General features: G+C 42.2%; 1 protein-coding gene across 3 annotated transcripts in view; it reads right to left on the bottom strand.

Annotated features, from left to right (window-relative positions):
• The window catches only part of LSP1 (lymphocyte specific protein 1), a 79,635-nt gene that overhangs the window by 11,862 nt on the left and 48,468 nt on the right, over positions 1 to 19,305 (bottom strand). For 2 of the 3 annotated variants that reach the window (XM_044269488.1, XM_044269489.1), the window contains exons 2-8: positions 17,147 to 17,293; positions 12,171 to 12,417; positions 9,762 to 9,859; positions 7,647 to 7,767; positions 6,631 to 6,726; positions 3,337 to 3,380; positions 2,182 to 2,263 (exon numbers count right to left, since the gene is read on the bottom strand). In XM_044269488.1, the coding sequence (XP_044125423.1) occupies positions 2,182 to 2,263; positions 3,337 to 3,380; positions 6,631 to 6,726; positions 7,647 to 7,767; positions 9,762 to 9,859; positions 12,171 to 12,417; positions 17,147 to 17,293 (835 nt within the window). The remainder of the gene's footprint in view (positions 1 to 2,181; positions 2,264 to 3,336; positions 3,381 to 6,630; positions 6,727 to 7,646; positions 7,768 to 9,761; positions 9,860 to 12,170; positions 12,418 to 17,146; positions 17,294 to 19,305) is intronic. The other variant, XM_044269490.1, reaches the window with a different exon arrangement.

The raw sequence follows: 19,305 nt of genomic DNA, 5'->3' as shown, positions 1-19,305 counted from the left end.
TCCTTTATTTTCGGAGGATCACCAGACATGAAGGAAAGTAAAAAAAATTCTAAGACAGGTTTGCCATGCAAATGATAGGAAAAAAACGGACGCGGACACGGATGACAATCTTGTGTGCCTCCGTGTTTTTTAGCGGTCCCATTGACTTGAATGGGTCCGCGAACCGTTTTCCGTGAAAATAATAGGACAGGTTATATTTTTTTGGACGGACTGGAACCACGGACGCGGATGACATACGGTGCATTAGCCGAGTTTTCAACGGACCCATTGAAAGTCAATGGGTCCGCAGAAAATCCTGAAAAACGGCACAACGGACACGGAATAAAACAACAGTTGTGTGCATGAGGCCTAAGACTGTTCAAGAAAATAGCAGTGTTTGTATTCTTCTTTACAAACTCAAACATTCACTATATAAACTGAAACATGTTTGAAGATTTTGTTTTCCTTTGAGTCACTTAACTAATTAGTTGTATAACCGCTGTTTCTGAGAACTGCTGGACATCTGTGCTGCATGGAGTCAACCAACTTCTGGCCCCTGTGAACAGGTGTTCCAGCCCAGGATGATTGGACTACATTCCACAGTTCTTCTATATTTCTTGGTTTTGCCTCAGAAACTGCATTTTGGATGTCACCCCACAAGTTTTCTATTGGATTAAGATCCGGGGATTGGGCTGGCCGCTCCATAACGTCAATCTTGTTGGTCTGGAACCAAGATGTTGCACGTTTACTGGTGTGTTTGGGGTCGTTGTCTTGTTGGAACACCCATTTCAAGGGCATTTCCTCTTCAGCATAAGGCAGCATGACCTCTTCAGTTTTCTGATGTATTCAAACTGATCCATGCATCCCTGGTATGCGATAAATAGGCCCAACACCGTAGTATGAGAAACATCCCCATATCATGATGCTTGCGCCACCATGCTTCACTGTCTTCACAGTGTACTGTGGCTGAATTCAGTGTTTGGGGGTCGTCTGACAAACTATCTCCGGCTACTAGACCCAAAAAGAACAATCTTACATTCATCAGTCCACAAAATGTTGCGCCATTTCTCTTTAGGCCAGTCAGTGTGCTCTTTGGCAAATTGTAACTTCTTCAGCACATGTCTTTTTTTCAGCAGTGGGACTTTGCAGGGGCTTCTTGCAGATAGCTTGGCTTCACATAGGCGTCTTCTAATTGTAACAGTACTCACAGGTAACTTTAGACCTTCTTTGATCTTCCTTGAGCTGATTGTTGGCTGAGTCCTTGCCATTTTGGCTATTCTTCTATCCATTTGAATGGTAGTTTTTCGCTTTCTTCCACGTCTTTCAGGTTTTGGTTGCCATTTTAAAGCATTTGCGATCATTTTAGCTGAGCAGCCTATCATTTTCTGCACTTCTTTATATGTTTTCCCCTCTCCAATCAACTTTTTAATCAAGGCATGCTGTTCTTCTGAACAATGTCTGGAACAACCCACCTTCCTCAGAATTTAATAGAGAAATGCACTGTAACCAGCATGTACATTTGCTGCCTTCCTTCCTTTAGGGCAATAATTGCCACCTGTTTCTCAAAGAATGAATGACCTCACTAATTGAACTCCACACTGCTATTATTTTGAACATGCCCCTTTCAATAAGTGATTGAATTACAGAGAATCAGCAGCATGCATGGCATGACTGTCAAGTCTTTTGGATGTCTTTTACTTTACTACACCTGCTAGTAAATTATTTGCCATGTAGAAATATCATTTCTACAAAAAACTGTGATTGATCAGGTTAGTGATGTCTGACTGCTATTATTTTGAACACAGCTACATATCCAGGCTTTTATCTCTCCTTTTTTTTAACTGAATCTGTGAAGGAATACTAAATCTTTTCCTCAAAAACTATTGGGGTCATTTATCAAACTGGTGTAAAGTAGAAGTGGCTTAGTTGCCCATAGCAACCAATCAGATTCCACCTTTCATTTTTGACAGTTCCTTTGGAAAATGAAAGGTGGAATCTGATTGGTTGCTAAGGGCAACTAAGCATGTTCTACTTTACACCAGTTTTATAAATGACCCTATATATATATCAATCTGCTCAGCTCCTCCTGCTCTATGACATGTGCAGATTGCAGTGCATGGACAATGTGACCGCTCCCTTTAATATAAAAAATATATATAAAAATCTCTAATGCATATGCAGCTTTCAAAAACATCTCCATACCTCTATAGCATGCGTGTACTGCTCCAGGCGATCATCAATCTTGTTGATTGGGAGAGGAGGCTCACTTCTCTTAATACTGTTGCTGTAAGGAAGGTCACACCATGTGAGGTCACATTGCAAAATAAGGTAAGACCGTGAAAGGATAAGATGGAGGTGGACAGGGAGAACACACAGGTAAGAAGTTAGATATACTGGACTAGATAATAATAATAATACTGAATATATATACAGGTTATATATAATAAAAAAAATACTAATTATAATAACAATAAAACAACAATAACTAATAATTCTCAGCCTTTTTTTTAACTAATATACTTGTGTCAAGTCTATAATACTGACAAAATGAAGCTCCCTGACCAGAGCACTAGGTTGAGGCCTCCTGCACATGACCCTGTCCATATTTGAGTCCGCAAACCACAAAATATGTATATCTTCTGTGCTTATTCTGCATTTTTCTCACTCCCATTACTAGAAAAGATTTTTCTGATCCACAATACAGACCAGAATTTTACGTGTTCTATAATCTGTGGAACAGCCACACGAACCTGCAAAATAATATCCATGTCGGCATGGCCCCAAAGAAATGAACGGGGTCAGTGGGCTGTCTGCAAAAAATTTGGATAGCGCACAGATTAAAAAATGTGGTCGTGTGCATGAGGTCTGATATGATAAAAAGGCACTATTATCCCACAATATTATCCCACTTGTAACCACAACTTGTACGTGTACAGAAACATTGACTTTGATGTCAGATGTGATGTGTGGTGAGACCACGGAGCATGTCTTATTTCGTCCATGATCACAGATCCCTCGCGGACATTATACTCTATGGGTCCATAAAAACAGTCAGTAGTTTTTGCGGACCATTTGTAGGAAATGCTCTGGAAACTAATTTTCAACCTAGTGTCCAGGGAATACAGATGACACAAGGAGGGCAAAAAAAGGACGCACGAACATAGATCCTTCACGGACATCTTCAAGGAAGAAGACTTGCCACAGTTGTCATCACAGAGATGTGTAAAAGGCCCAAGACATTATTCATTGTGATTTATGTCCCCACTTACTATTAGCGGTACTCCGCATTCACATGGCGGTTTTAATTTATAAAAAACATTTCAATACAGTTATTTTATTTGGCAAAGCGAAATGTACCTTTTCTCGATGGTGCGGTTCAGGACCTCTGCTCTCTCAGTGATCTAATTATTCATAAAACAGAAAAGTTACAGTATGTTATGTCTATGAAGTATTTGGAAATAGCTATGCAGTTTGAAACACAAAAATGGGGTACAGGACAGAAGCATATATAAATCAATCACTCTTGTCTGATTCCATCCTATATGTAGCACTTTTTGTTGCTGTATCCAACCAAACCCATGATGCACTTCTCCTTTCACTGCCACAGCTCCAGCACCGCCCCTAACAATGCCCAGCTAGTTTATAGCTCCTCCCACCAGCTAGTTACATAGACACTCCTCTATCACTGCCCCTAACAACACCCAGCTAGTTTATAGCTCCTCCCACAGCTAGTTACATAGACACTCCCCTTTCAAAGCCCCTAACAACATCCAGCTAGTTTATAGCTCCTCCCACAGCTAGTTACATAGATACTCCCCTTTAAACGCCCCTAACATCCAGCTAGTTTATAGCTCCTCCCACCCAGCTAGTTACATAGACACTCCGCTATCCCTGCCCCTAACAACACCCAGCTAGTTTATAGCTCCTCCCACCAGCTAGTTACATAGAGACTCCCCCATCACCACTCCTAACAACGCCCAGCTAGTTTATAGCTCCTCCCACCCAGCTAGTTACATAGACACTCCCCTTTCACCGCCCCTAACAACATCCAGCTAGTTTATAGCTCCTCCCACCCAGCTAGTTACATAGACACTCCACTATCCCTGCCTCTAACACTCAGCTAGTTTATAGCTCCTCCCACCTGCTAGTTACATAGACACTCCCCTATCACTGCCCCTAACAATGCCCAGCTAGTTTATAGCTCCTCCCACCCAGCTAGTTACATAGACACTCCCCTATCACTGATCCACCCATGGACATAACAACACAAGAAATAAGAAAGAGCTGCATGGACATGGTCATGTGACCACAGCCCAGAACGGGAGATAGCAGCAATAAAAGTAAAATAAATACATTGCAACATTACAGCTACCTTCATAAAGAATGATTTTAACCCCTTCCCAACATCCACTGTAATAGTATAGTAGTTTCACACAGCAGACACCCGGTGTCATGTCCGCTGACTTAAGTGTTATTCATTGTATATTGCTGTTATGCTAGTCAGTTTGCCTTTTGAACAAGTTTGTCCCTGCTACCTTCCTGTGGCTACCCTCTCTAGCTATTGCTCCTTCCCTTCTTCCTGTCTCTTGTTCACTGTTATCGATCTCATGGTGTGATTAGACATCTCCTGCTAAATCCTGATAAAAGATTATCTTTTCATCTGCTGTACTGTTGTATATTCACAAGAATCTCTGTCTGGAATAAATTCGGAGTTCTTATATGTACTTTATCAGCGGAGTTGACACTGTCTGATAAGGTTCCTGGGTATGAGTAATGGTTGAAAATAGGTAATTCACAGGAAATATAGTCTTCAGAGCCTCACAAGCCCAGTTATTGAGTTAAAATACCTGGGAATAAGGTCCGCGACTAGCGGTAATGCCGATCGTGGACATTTAAATCCTCAAATGCTGCAATCAAATGTGACCATGACATCTGAGAGGACTAGAACCCAGAAGCGCGCGATTGGCGGTCAGGAATGCCTCCCCTGGGCACAGATTAGAGAAGGAATTCTATGAAGGTAATGAGCCAGAGCTAGTACTAGGCTTCTAGGCTCATTACGTGTATATTTCAATTCAGGTCAGCAGGTGGCAGCACTGAATTGTAAAATAGCGATCTACATATAGGGTAATGGATAAAATTCCATCACTCAATGCCAATTGCAATCTAATGATATACTGGGGGACATAAAAAAAAGTTAAAAAAATATATATAAAATTTCAAATCAACACAAATAAACAATAAAAAAATAAACTTTTTTTCATGACTTCACCTCCCCAAAAATATTGAATAAAAAGCGATCAAGCAGTCATACATACCCCAAAATGGTATCACTAAAAACTACAGATCATCCTGCAAAAAAATAGCCCTTAAATAGCTCCATAAACATAACTATAAAAAACCTTATGGGGGTCAGAATATGGTGATGAAAAGAAAAAAATAATGTTTTCAAAAGTTTTTATTTTTCTCAGTATTAAAACAAAATAAAAACTATACAAATATGGTATCGCCATAATTCTACTGATCTGGAGAATGAAGAGCACAACTCAGTTTTACCACATAGTGAATGCCATAAAAACGAAACCCATAAAACTCTGACAAAATTGTGTTTTTTTTCCAATTGCACCCATTTGGAATTTTTTTCCACCTTCCCACTATATCCTATGCTATATTAAATGATTCCATTAGAAAGTACAACTTAGGGTCCATTCACATATCTGTGTGTGTTTTGCGGATCCATGGATCCGCAGATTCGCAAAAGACAGACACCGGCAATGTGCGTTCCGCATTTGCAGACAAGAATAGGGCATGTTCTATTTTTTTGGGGAACGGAAATGCGGACCCAGAAGTGCGGGTCCGCATTTCCGGAATGGAATTGCGGATGTGTTAATGGAGCCTTATCCTGCAAAACAAGTCCTCTTAAGGCTATGTAAATTTAACATTTTGATCCGAATTTAAGGGAAAATTTGATTCACCACGAAGGCGAATTTCCTTGGGTTTCGTGGTAACTAATTAATTTTTCCTAAAATGGTGGCTGAAAGTAAAGAAAAGTTATACTCACCTCATCCACTTGATTGTGGAGAGGCAATCCGTTTTGGTTGAAGAAAACACACAAAAAGACCTGCGGAGAGCGTGAAGACCTTACCATGTGATGACATCACCGTGCGTGCCCAGCGTGATGATCACAGTGGTGATGTCATCACGCTTGCCGCAGGTCCTTTGGCGGGTTTTCTTCAATCAAGACGGGAGCGGACGGCCTCTCCGTAATCAACCGGATGAGGTGAGTATAATTTGTTTTTTTACCCCGATTAACCCCTGAGCAGCTGAACGTGAGTCACAGATGCCGTGATCAGCATTGAATGTGGCCTATAATGGGGTTAAATAATGAGGGGTGGGACAGGATGATCGCTGTTCCCCGTCATTGCACCCGCTCCATACAATGGAAAGCGATGTCGAAATTCGGCGATGCTGCTGAACCGAAATTTTCAAAACTTCCCTCTCTCTCTATTGGGAATAGAAAAATAAAATAAAAAGTTATGGCTCCAAGAAGGCAGGGAGTGAAAAATTAAAAAGTAAAAACGGAAAATCGCCATGTCAGGAAGGGTTGGGAGGTTGATACAAAGTGGAAAACTCCTTTAGGGTAACAGTGCTGACCTTTACTGTAATAGTGCCATCATTGTCCTCTCCATCACTGCTCACTGACTGCCTGTTCACTTCTTCGGACCTCCATCTATCACCGTCTGATTCTCTCTGTATCATAAGCCAAAGAATACAGCCAACATATCAGTACTTGTATCTATTACAGAAGACTTTCTATCATGTCTTATTCATGCACGCAACAAGTAACTCCAAGTGTAGTCTTCTGGCACTCAATAGTTACAATCTCATTTCTTTTTTTCCAAAATGTGCCAATAAAAAAGGCATCCCACGCATTTCGGATGAAACACATTACCCATCCTCACGATATGCCTTGAGGAAGGACGATGTGTTTCACCCGAAACGCGTGACATGGCTTTATTATTGTTGTTACATATGTGCCTCAATTTTAATGTCCCTTCTCGGTGTGACCCATTGAGATGTATGGAAGGCAGAAAAGATGGGTAAAACCCGCCGTGTGAACTACAGGTGAAAATTCTACGTAATCTTTTTAAAATAAAGCCCGTTTCACACTTGCGTTGTTGTTTTCCGGTATTGAGATCCGGCAGAGCATCTCAATAACAGAAATAAAGGGTTCCATTGCATTCTAAATGGGAAAAGATCCGTTCAGGATGCATCAGGATGTCTTCTGTTCTGGCAGCATTCCGTTTTGTGACCGGACATAGAATCTCTGCAAGCTGTGGCTTTGTGTCCGGTCAGAAAAACAGAAAAAAAACGTGATCCGGCAAGGCCAATGTAAGTCACTGGTGATGGATCCATTTTTTTAGGAACCTAAAAAAACAGACTTTTCACCCATTGACTTTCAATGTATTTAGTGACGGATCTGTCTTTTTCCGTTATGATTTCACAGAACCGCATCCTAACAGAACGGATGCATCCTGATGTGCAAAAAAAAACAAAAACATTTAATTCCGGTATTGAGATCCTCTGCCCGATCTCAGAGGGAAGAGCTAGCTTTCTAGATATCGACTTGACTGCTCCTCGGATCGGATATACTGTATGTTTAAGTCTACCTGCTCATTGTAAGGCTCGAATTGATATACTTTTGTTTCCATCACTTGCTCAAGGTTTTGAGGTTCTTCTCTTGGATGTGGACTTGGTGCTCTGTTCTCTTCTTCATTATCATTAGACTCTCTTGAATAAAAAAAAAAAAAAGAGAGAGTGAGAAATTATAATGGAACTGAAGCAAATGAAATGGGTTCCAATGCCAAACAATTCTACATTAAGGCCACTTAGATTTTTTTTACAGGCCATTGCCCTTAAAGGGGTTGTGAAGTAATGGGTGGACCTGTAAAGAAAAGATGACTTACCTGGCTCCTCGTTCCTTCTCCTCCAGGCCTGAGATGCTGCGCTTGACTCCCTCGATGTCAACATCCGGTTTGCCATGGCCGAAGCCAATCACCGTCCACAGTGGAGACTGGTTCCAATTCCATCATGTGAACATTTGTCATGACATACCGTAATGGGAGCCGGTCCCTGCCGCAGCCAGCGATTGGCTTCAGTCATGTCAAACCAGATGTTACATCAAGGGAGCCCATTGGAGCATCTCAGGCCTGGAGGAGAAGCAGCGGGCAGCCAGCACCGGGAAGAAGGTAAGTAATCTTTCCTTTACAGGTCTGGCCAAGTTGGGGGGGGGGGGGGGGGAGTTTGCCACCCCACCCCCATTTCTTGCACAACTGAACAACTCCTTTAAAGACCATCTCAGTCGTATTAGCATTCCTTCTACCAGTACAACCTACCTGTAAATATAATTTAAGCTTGCAGATTGTAACAGGTACCTGACATATCTGTTTTAGTTAAAAAAAAGTGCAAATCTCATAGATTCACAGATGTTGAAATTGAGACATTTTACCATTTCATTAAACAATTAACACATTTAGAACTTGGTGGCAGCAACGCATCTCCAAAAATTTGGGCCAAGGGCAACTAAAGGCTGGAATAGTAAGTGGTACTAATAGAAAACTGCTGCTCAGAAGCAAAGATGGACAGAGGTTTACTGTGAAAAATAAATTGTGAAACAATTTCAGAAAAATGTTGTGAAGACTTAATATTTCACCATTTACAGTATATAATATCATCAAATGATTCAGAGAATCTTCAGGAATCCATGTGCACAAGGGGCAAGGCTGATGGTCGGCGTTCTGTGGACTAAAGAGGAGAGGGACCATCCAGCTTGTTATCAGGGCACAGTTTAAAAGCCTGCATCTCTGATGGTATGGGGATGCATTAATGTCTATGACGTGGGCAGCTTACATATCTGGAAAGGCAGAATCAATGCTGAACAGTTTATAGAGGCTTTAGACCAACATACGCTCTCATCCAGACAACGTCTCTTTCAGGGAAGGACTGTTGAGAAGCTAGAATCCTACATCAGAAAACAATGGGGCAACACTCCTCTCTCAAAACTCCAGCAATTGGTCTCCTCACTTCCCAGATGTTTACAGACTCTTATTAAAAGCAGAGTGGATGAAACACAATGGTAGGCATTGCCCTGTCCCAACTTTTTTGAGATGTGTTGCTGCTATGAAGCTCCAAATGAGTTAATTTTTTTCATGAAATGGTAAAATGTCTCACTTTTAACATGTTTTCTATATTCTGTTCCGAATAAAATATGTTTCTACGAGGTTTGCAAATCTTTGCATTCTGTTTTTATTTTTATTACATTTTACACAGCGTCCCAACTTTTTTGGAATTGGAGTTGTATTAGATCAGTGAAGGTCCTATCGCTGGGACCCCCACCAATCATGAGAACAGATAACCCATAACCATTGGAGCCCCCAACATTACCGAAGCGACAAGTTAAGAATGCACCCTGCCACTTCATTCATCTCTAAAGGAGTTCCAGAGACAGCTGAGTACAGGGGTTGGCTATTTCCAGAAATCCCACAGAGATTAATGGAGAAGCGTTTTTCTTGCCCGACCTGCTGCTCTGTTCATTTTAGGGGCTCTGATGGGTACCGGGTGCACGTTGTTGTGATCGGTGCGGGTCCCTGACCTGTGGATAGGGAATAACTTTAAACAAAGAGAATACTTCTTTAATAGGGTTTGGTCCTTTGTTTAGGATCCTCATCTCGTGAGCAGAGTGGAGAATGGTTACAAAAAGCTTGCATATAAGGTAGGACTTCTACCTTGTTTCCCATTGGTTGGAAGTGACGGTCATTGTCTCTGATGTACCGGCCTCATAGCTGCTGTGTTCGTAATTGCAAGGATCTCCTTCATCATTCACCTGTAAAAATAAAGAACTGAATAGTAAATATGCAAATTTAAAAGATATGTTGCAGATATAACTAACACTATTTAAGAAAAGGGGTGATAGGAGAAGGTCACATGATCCTCATGGAGAAGAATCGGGCCTGTTCTTTGGACCATAAGACTTTTCCCCCCAAAAGCAGGGGGTAAAGTGCGTCTTATAGTGCAAATGCTTCCAAAATAGAAGTTGTTATCTGTATGCAGGAGGCACAGGGAACGGTGAGTGTAGCACTGTGCTGACTGTACTTACTGCTCCCTGGTACTTACTGCTCCCTGTGCCAAGTCTGGTCACAGTGCAATTTGGGCCAGAAGAAGACCAGAGAGTGGTGAGCGCAGAAAGAGTAGGCAGTCCGGAGCAAGAGAGGTAAGTTAATTTACTTATTTTGTTTGTTTGATGGAGCTTGGGGTCTGATCTGTGGTCAAAGGAGTAATGGGGATCCGATACAGAGGTTAGATGGGGGTCTGATCTGAGGTCTGATGAAGATTTGGGGTCTCATCTGAGGTTTGATGAAAAATATTTTTCTTATTTTTCTCCTCTATATCCTAGGTGCGTCTTATATTCTGAAAAGTATGGTATTTATTTTTTACATATAATGCTATTAAACCAACATTTAAAATTCACTTTTATTAAACATGATTAAAAAATACTAGTTACCATTTCATAATTACAGTAGGGATTCAAACATATAGCGCCATAGTACATATTTAATCACAGAACCATAATGGCATGATAGTATAAAGGTACCAAGAATCTTTTAATGCCCCGCATCTATCTCATTAAAGTAAGGTATGGGCGACTACCTCTTTTTAGTTAGTTACTGACAGCAATGATATATGGGGTTAGCATAACACATCCTAGGCAGTTCAATAACGCCTCTGAACCAAGCCTAGTCTCCCTAGATCATTATAAGTCTTTCCTTACTGTGCAATGGATGATGAAGATATAATATCATATGGTTAGACTGCAAATGAACCTTACTATCTGTAACATACCTTAGATTAAGTGTAAAATGGTGACTTCCCCTCAACACGCATTTCGCGTTATTGCTTCTTCAGAGGAGAGCATATAATGCTATTTTACCATTGAATATTCTGGCAGCGCATTTATTTCGTCCCTGCTTAATTGCATCCAAACACTTTCAACCTTCTCACTATGGGCAGCAGTGTCCTATACTTCCAGTCTGACTACCAGTACAGAGCTTGCTTTACTATGTAGAACATTAGTCACTCTCCCCTGTGTGGATGACTACCTGTGAACTACAGCATTCGTTATATATGAAATACCTTTTGGCAGCTATCAGAAACCTCATCTCCTCTACTAACCAAATCCTGCTTTCTATGTTTCTCTTTATGTCTCTCCAGTACTTATTAAGATATCGTTTCTGCCATGAGGGCAATGATACAGTACATGGACCCATACAGTGATTAGCTGCGGAATTATAAAACTGCCCCAAATCACACTGCCTGTCCATACTTTATGTGTGTACTGTGTGCAGAATCTCCAGTGTATTTCTATGAGATGCAGCTTCACACTGCTTCCCCTTTCTCCTGCTTGTACAAAGTGCTGACAGAGAGAAAACGATCACAAGGAGGAGGCAGGGGAGACAGGCTGAAGCTGCATCACATAGGAATACACAGACTCTGAGGAAAAGAAGTTCTTTATTACTGATTTATCACTGTGCGGTGTGATGAGAGTCTAAGACCGCACTCCCTCTGTCCCTGGCAAGTTACAGGCATCATGTGAGATGTAGGCTGCACTAAAAGAAGCATATCATAGTGGAAGAAGGAACCAACGAAGCAACAGGACCACATATGGCACATCAACTACAACAGGTATACAAAAAGTGTGCTATGCTGCACTATATAGCCAAATTGCTGGAGTACTTCTTTTAATCAGAGTGTGCCCCTTAACAGTGTTTCAGGAGAAAGCCAGAAAAAGGTCCAGGCTGTACGAGTTGCTGCTGGGACACAAGACTCCACAGATATTGAAACAAACCTTTATTGGTGTGAATACAACATGTTTTGGGGTTGAAATAACGCTTTGTCATGTAATAACACACCATTATGCCTTTACACTTTAGGGCATCATCCACTCACCCAACAGTCCTGCCTAAGGTTGCTCTCCTCTCTTTGCATGTTTCTCCTTGAGATTGTTTGGGAGACCTTTCGGTCAATGCTATTAGACCCCTAACTTAGTATAAATGCAACAGAGTAAGGTAATAACAATGTGGCAAATGTAAAAATGATTTAGTCCTCTACTAAACATGCAATGAAGTTAGCAGAAATACCTCAACTGCTTCATAGCGAGATGTCCCTTCATCTTCCTCCTCTTCCACATTTGGCTGTGGACCTCCAGCTTCTTCCTCTGTAGTTCCTACGTCTCCATTTGGTTCTCCTTCCATTTGTTTGAATTCCACTCTTTCTTCTGTGGCTTGAGCTGCTCCCTTCTGTTTCATCTGCACCAACTTCTGTGACCAGTCACTAAATCCTTCATCTTCTTCTGTTTCCCAGGTTCCAGCTGGCTTTAGCCCCATGCTAAAGAAAAATATCAAGGGCATAATAAAGTAATTGTGTCAATGAATACCTTGTGCTTCATATTTAGACAGCGTTTTGGCTTTTAGGATTACTGATAATCCTGGGCTAGTTGAGGGAAGAGAAGGTGGCATGCTGACTCATCTCAAGGTGCTCCTCTCTGGGTATAAGTGCCTATTTTATAACAGGAATAGGGGAATATTGCCTTTATGACACCCCAACCTCCACTGTCACCCTCGCCCAATGATCCCAGCATATACTATACATGTAGACCTCTTGAAACTACCTGCACTATATGCAATTGACCAATCTCTGACATTAATCTGGTAACTGTTAATTTTTTCTACAAGGCATCATATAACCTGTCAAAATTAGTATATAGTTCCAGGCAAGGTATGGAGGACCAAATGGCATCTACTTTGGTAGGAGCAGAACTTTCATTGTCCCAACAAGACCTTTTTTCTAGTGGAGGATAACGCCACTACGACACCATATGGACCACCACAAGGTGGCACATAGAATGCCCACATCTCCATAGTAAGGAGCCACAGGGACTTTGTTTGTCCACGTTACGCCTCCTTGTTTTGGATGCCTAAGGCCCTAGGTTAAATATAATTATTATATATTATTGCATTTGTTCCTGGAATTCTGTTCATAAGCCACAGAAATGTTCATGGCACAATTATTTGAATTATCTGAAGATCTTGTAGGAGGCAATGTCCTGTCTACTCAGTCTACTGAATACAGGGCTGTATGTGACTGGGCAACGTCATGGTGTAAGGATGTGTGAACATAGTCATGTGAAAGAAGCTGGATGCAAACATTTGAGATGTCATGAACTTTTCATGGCTCTGAAGGAAGACTATCCCTATTGTATACTTGAGCATGCTAATAATTACGTAAGTAGTATTAGATGGTCTTCATTACATCAGAATGAACTCCTAAAATCATTTTCTTATATTAGTGGGGGCCCAAAAATTAAAATAAAGCAATGGGGTTCTCTGTAGCATACATGGACTCCATCTGGACTTCAGGAGAAAACCAATTATTTCTAAATCTTGGGTTCATTTTCCATATTGGGTTTATTAGAGAAAACCTACAGTAGTTTGGAGGTGACCTAATTACTATGCGTGATTATAAAAAAAATCAATGCAGAAATCTGTCTAACCGTCTCATTACCCAGACTTGTATAACAAGAGGCATTTACTAGATCAAGAGAAAGGAAGGTTTCTCCATCAAGTAGAGGATTGTTTCCTGCAATAGCAGCAGAAGTCTAGGGATAGATGCCTCATAGACCATCAATATGTTTGTCATGGTTTCACCCCAAGGTGTTTTTTTTTATTCACATATTTATGTATTTATTTTTCCCATGCATTTTTACAGTCCTATGAAAAAATGCAACCAAAAAAATGACCAAAAACATGAAAAAGGTTTAAAAAATTATTGTATTGCACTGTATGCATTCTATATTTCCCACATAGCAGGCCATGACCGACGGGGTGAGCCTTCCTAGCTGCAGCGACGGCTGTGCAGGGATCGGTTGCCCAGGAGCAGGTAAGTATAAAGTAAACTAAAGTATACGAGGGGCCCGGGCATTGGGGGGGGGGGGGGGGAGGGGGGTTCTTTTAGACTTCGGATAACCCCTTTAAAGTTGCCCTGGAAAAAAAACAAGTGGCCCCATGTTGTAGGTGAGTCCAAATCGACAGAAGATGGGGCAACACAAGTAGGCAGTGCCAAAACAAGTCACAAGTAGGCAGGGACTACAGAAGTAGGTGGGGCCAGCAATACCATAGTGTAGCACAAAATACCGCCCCCAGCAAAACTAGACACCACAGTGTAGCATAAAATACTGCCCTATCACCATAGTGAGGAAAGTGATACAGTTGAATTCAGGAGGGCTCCTGCGGCTGCCAGCCAGGTGCATAAGTACCTGATGCTCCTAGCATTAATTAACGCTGAGAGCATCAGATATTATGTACCTGGCCAGCGGTCGTGGGGAGGGCTTGGGTGGCCCCCTGGGCATCAGCCCACTGGAAAATTTCCCTGTAGGGTCTATGGACCCTGTTAAGGAAAAGATAATGATGACCTATCCTCAAGATAGGTCATCATTATCACATCGGTGGGGGTCCCAGTCCCGGCTCCCCTGCAGATCAGCTGCCGATGAGCTCACCAGTGAACACTGCGGGCTCCTGACAGCTTTCCATACATAGTGCTGTACATCATATAGTGGCTGTGTTTGGTATTGCAGCTCAGCCACATTGACTTGAATGGGGCTGAGCTGCAATTAGGCCACGTGACCGATGTACGGTGATGTTACATGGCCTAGGAAGAGGCCGCAGCACTTATGGAGCGCCTAGCCTCTTCTAACAGCTGATCAAGCAGGGGTCCCGGGTATCAGACCACCCGCAGATCCTTAGGATAAGTAATCAATATATTTTCTCAGATTACCCCTTTAAGTAGAATAAAGTCACACCTGGCCTCACCCACTTTATCCGACTTCTATGTCAGAAAAAGTTGAACAGGTGCTTCATAAATATGGCGCTCATTCTGACCTCCTTAATTCTCACTGTATTTCACACCAGAAAACTGGCATAAATACATTGATAAATCTTCTGCTTCCTCTTACAAAGCTTCTGCAGTAACTCTAGGGGGAGCACAGTGGACAGGAATTAATTCTGTTACAATTGACTGAATTAGAAGATGTAATAATGTGTTTGCACTGAGCTCCCTAGTGGCAGCTGCAGGAAAATGCAATGTTTTCACATCAGGAATTAAAGAAGGTGAGCGCTGGGCCCCCCAGGCCCCAGCCCCATAGCAGTCCATTGAAGGTCCACTAGGGGGAGCTCAGTGCATGGGAATTAATGCAGTCACAATGTACTACTTTCACATTCCAGTAGGCTGCCGAGTTCTCTGGATCTGGCATTGCCAGTTGCTACTGGAATGCCTGGCAGCCCCATTAACTATAATGGTGTCTGGCGGAGACCCGGTCTCAACCCGTAGTGGTTTTTGTCCAACCAATTAATGGCATTCTAAGGGTACGACCACGAGGAACAGTCGTGATCCGGTCGGATTGTCAAGAACCACTCAGCCAATTTGCCCGCAGCTGCCTTTTATTTAACTAATGAAGACTGCACTGTTTAGTCCATCTACATTGTTGACGGTATTGAAGTTGCCGCATGGCCATTAACAAAGAAGATTGACCCAATAGTGCAGTCTTCATTGGTTAAATGAAAGGCAGCTGTGGGCAAATTGGTAACGCAGTTCTTGACCACAGTATGGCCACAACCTGACCGGATCACAACCATGTTGTGTGGTCGTAGCCTAAGCCGGAACAGCCTGCCGGAAGGCTATGCCGCACATGTGGAAGTAGCCTTAGAAGCTAAAATAATTAGTTTGCACTGAGATCCCCCTTTCATGCTGTGTTTTTATATCAGGGATTGAAGGGGTTCAGTGTCAGGCATAGATGTCAACAGTTCTGTTAAAGGGCAGCAGCAATTGCAAAAGGTGTGGGAAAGTTTTTGAACAAATTTACGATAAAAGCGGTAGTTTATGAGAGTTTTTTTGCATCATTTCTGGTTGGGCTTGGTGGGTCAGGTTGTTGGTGAGGGGGGTGGTGGACTATGATGGGAACCATGATATTGCCATTTTCAGGATCCCTGCTGAAAATCCCTATAGAGCTAAGGTCCTGGACTCTTTCCTTACGAATGGAAATGTCTAGTACCGTATATTGTCCACCATATATTATCGCTGACACCGACATGTAAATTAAGCCTAAGGCTTTCTGTTCGGATGCAATGCGTGAGGTGAACGCATTGCACCTGCACTGAATCCGGACCCATTTTTTTCTATAGGGCTGTGCACATGAGCGGTGATTTTCCCGCATCACTTGTGCATTGCGTGAAAATCGCAGCATGCTCTATATTCTGCGTTTTTCACGCAATCCAGGCCCTATAGAAGTGAATGGGGCTGCATGAAAATCACAAGCATCTGCAAGCAAGTGCGGTGCGATTTTCACGCATGGTTGCTAGGAGACGATCGGGATGGGGGCCTGATCATTATTATTTTCCCTTATAACATGGTTATAAGGGAAAATAATAGCATTCTTAATACAGAATGTTTAGTAAATTAGGAATGGAGGGGTTAAAAAATAAAATTAATTAATTAAACTCACCTCATCCACTTGTTTGCACTGCCCGGCTTGTCTTCTTTCTTCTTCTTTGATGACCTGGGAGAAAAGGACCTTTGATGACGTCACTGCGCTCATCACATGGTCCATCACCATGGTGATGGACCATGTGATGAGCGCAGTGACATCATCAAAGGTCCTTTTGCCGAGTACTGAAGAAAGAAGAGGAGATCCGAAACACGACCAAGTGGATGGGGTGAGTTAAATTTGTTTATTATTTTTAACCCCTCAATGGACATTTTACTAAGCATTCTGTATTAAAAATGCTATTATTTTCCCTTATAACCATGTTATAAGGGAAAATAATAAAATCTACACAACACCTAACCCAAACCCGAATTTCTGTGAAGAAGTCCGGGTTCGGGTACCAAACATGCCGATTTTTCTCACGCGCGTGCAAAATGCATTAAAACGCTTTGCACTCGCGCGGAAAAATCATGCCTTTTCCCGCGACGCACCTGCATCTTATCCGGCCCTCACATGCGACGCCCGTGTTAAAGAGGCCTAAGAGTCTAAAGATGCCAGAGAAATATGGATTGAACTTACTGCTCATCTGACGGAGAGCAGGTCTCTTCATTTCCATCCTCAGGGGACTGCCCTTCACCGCCCAGCTGGTAATGCTGCTGCCGCTCTCTTCTACGCCGCTCCCTTGCCGCCTCCTCTTCGTCTTCCACACTCCACTGGGAGGTCAATCTGAAGCACAAAATTAACAACACAATGAAAAATAATCCAAAAATTGCCCAGTCAATATTCATTCAATAACCATGAGATAGAACCACTGAGGACTCAAAGGTATCAATTTTATTTCTACTATAAGTTTTGTTACTTCCCCTGTAACTGATGTGCTGGTCAGTCCTGGAATATATACCATTAGGTAAGTGTCCCTGTGCAAAAATACTACATATGTGAAAGGGTGAAACGGGGCTCAAATAACCGGATCCTTTACATAGACTGTGAAAGCAAAATGTGAAATACAGTGAGCTAAAGATCCTAAACGGGCCACCTCCCTTAACTTTGACCTTAAGATCCCAACGCTAGGCTTGGAAATAGAGAATTGAGATTGGCAGTTGGACAGCAGTGACATTAGATGTGTCCGTACCACGCCCTATCCACTCCCAGGAATGTGCGACTTCTGGCATTGTGCACATCTGTCTTCACATGCTTCTGCATCCTGCTGACCTCCGACCATAACACCAGGGGTGGTTTACAATACGCCCCCATAATGATATCATCATGAGATATGTCTCTAATGGGAATATAGCCTTCATAGCCAGATATTGTGTATACTGTAGATGTAGCAGAGCTGGCTGTGCACGATGCAGAAGGTTTACTGCTGACAATATTACAATGTAGTATCTACAGTAGGAGAACTTTATTCTGTTTCTGAGTCATCAACAAAGAATTAAAAGCAAAATGAGCTCTGCTACATTATTATATTATTACAATTCCCATTGTTTCATTTTGGTAGATTACTGCTCTTGCTGATGGATTCTTGCCAGCGGATAACCTTCCTCGTTTTACAAAAAAGTTGGCATCGTATTTGTAAAGTATGTGTTAATCTACAAGGCTTAGTGAAAGACATGCCTAATGATTCCTGTAGCCGTAAGGGAGGTAGGATGGTAAACTGCGGCTTCGTCAACTGAGACGGGTTGAATGGATTTCAGCCTATAGAATCTCATACAAAGATGAAGGCTAAAGGGCAGGACTGACCCTTCACCATTTGACCCATCACCATCTGACCCATCTTCTTCACCACCACAGACCCCAGCCAGAGCAATGCCAAATAATTGGATGTTATGCTATTGTACAATAATCAGAGGGTTGGACTGGCCCAGCAGAAGACTAGAAGGTCCTCCACGGGCCTAGGGTCTAATGCTACAAATAAGCCAAATCAACGAGGTCTGGTTGTGAATCTCTAGAGGCCCCAAGAGGTTTATGATGCACATGGGCAAGAAGAACACAGCTCTTCTGAGAGCCAACCCACCCAGTCTTCAATCATCTTGTTGAGGAGACAGGTCAGTCATCATTTTTGCTGGAGTTTCCCTTTAACTTTCACAACAGGGTGACTACATTACAAAAAGTTTCCTTATAGAATAGAAAAGTAGTTCACATTTATAGACCGTAGACACTACAAGACAGTTCGCCTGTTTGTGAAGAACCGATCATCCAGATGACACCCCACCCATATCACACAGTATTGTCCATTGGCCTGAATCCCAAATAAACAAGCTGACTTGAGAAGTACCGGCTGCAAAGCTCAACTCTATTGGTTTATGCTTCAAAAATGTTTACTGCCGTTAGCAGCAATGTATTATGTCGGATTACTGCAAAACTTGACATGCAGTTATGTCTCAGACATATGATTTAAGATTACAGGTGTGGTCTGATTAAAAACTGGGTTTTGCCACAAGAGGGCGTAATAGTGCTTCCCCCCACTGCCTTATGAAAAAATCTCTCAGAGGCGACTTTTGGGTAATGTACCTATTGGTAAGAGATCGTTGACTGCTACGACACACTCAAAGACATTTTTCCCAGTTGACAGACTTTGAGAGGGAATGCATCATTGGACTGAGAGAAGAAGGATGGTCATTTCAACAAATTGCCCGTCATCTAGGCCGCTCAGACCTAACTGTTAGGAGGCGTTGGGAGCAGTGGTTCCGTGATAAATAATTAATTATTTAGATCCACTGGACTGAAGAGTTGAT

This window comes from Bufo gargarizans, chromosome 10 (genome assembly GCF_014858855.1).
Source record: "Bufo gargarizans isolate SCDJY-AF-19 chromosome 10, ASM1485885v1, whole genome shotgun sequence".
Taxonomy (NCBI): Eukaryota; Metazoa; Chordata; class Amphibia; order Anura; family Bufonidae; genus Bufo; species Bufo gargarizans.
The sequence above is the reverse complement of the archived record's forward strand: the minus strand, read 5'-3'. Positions and strand labels throughout refer to the sequence as shown.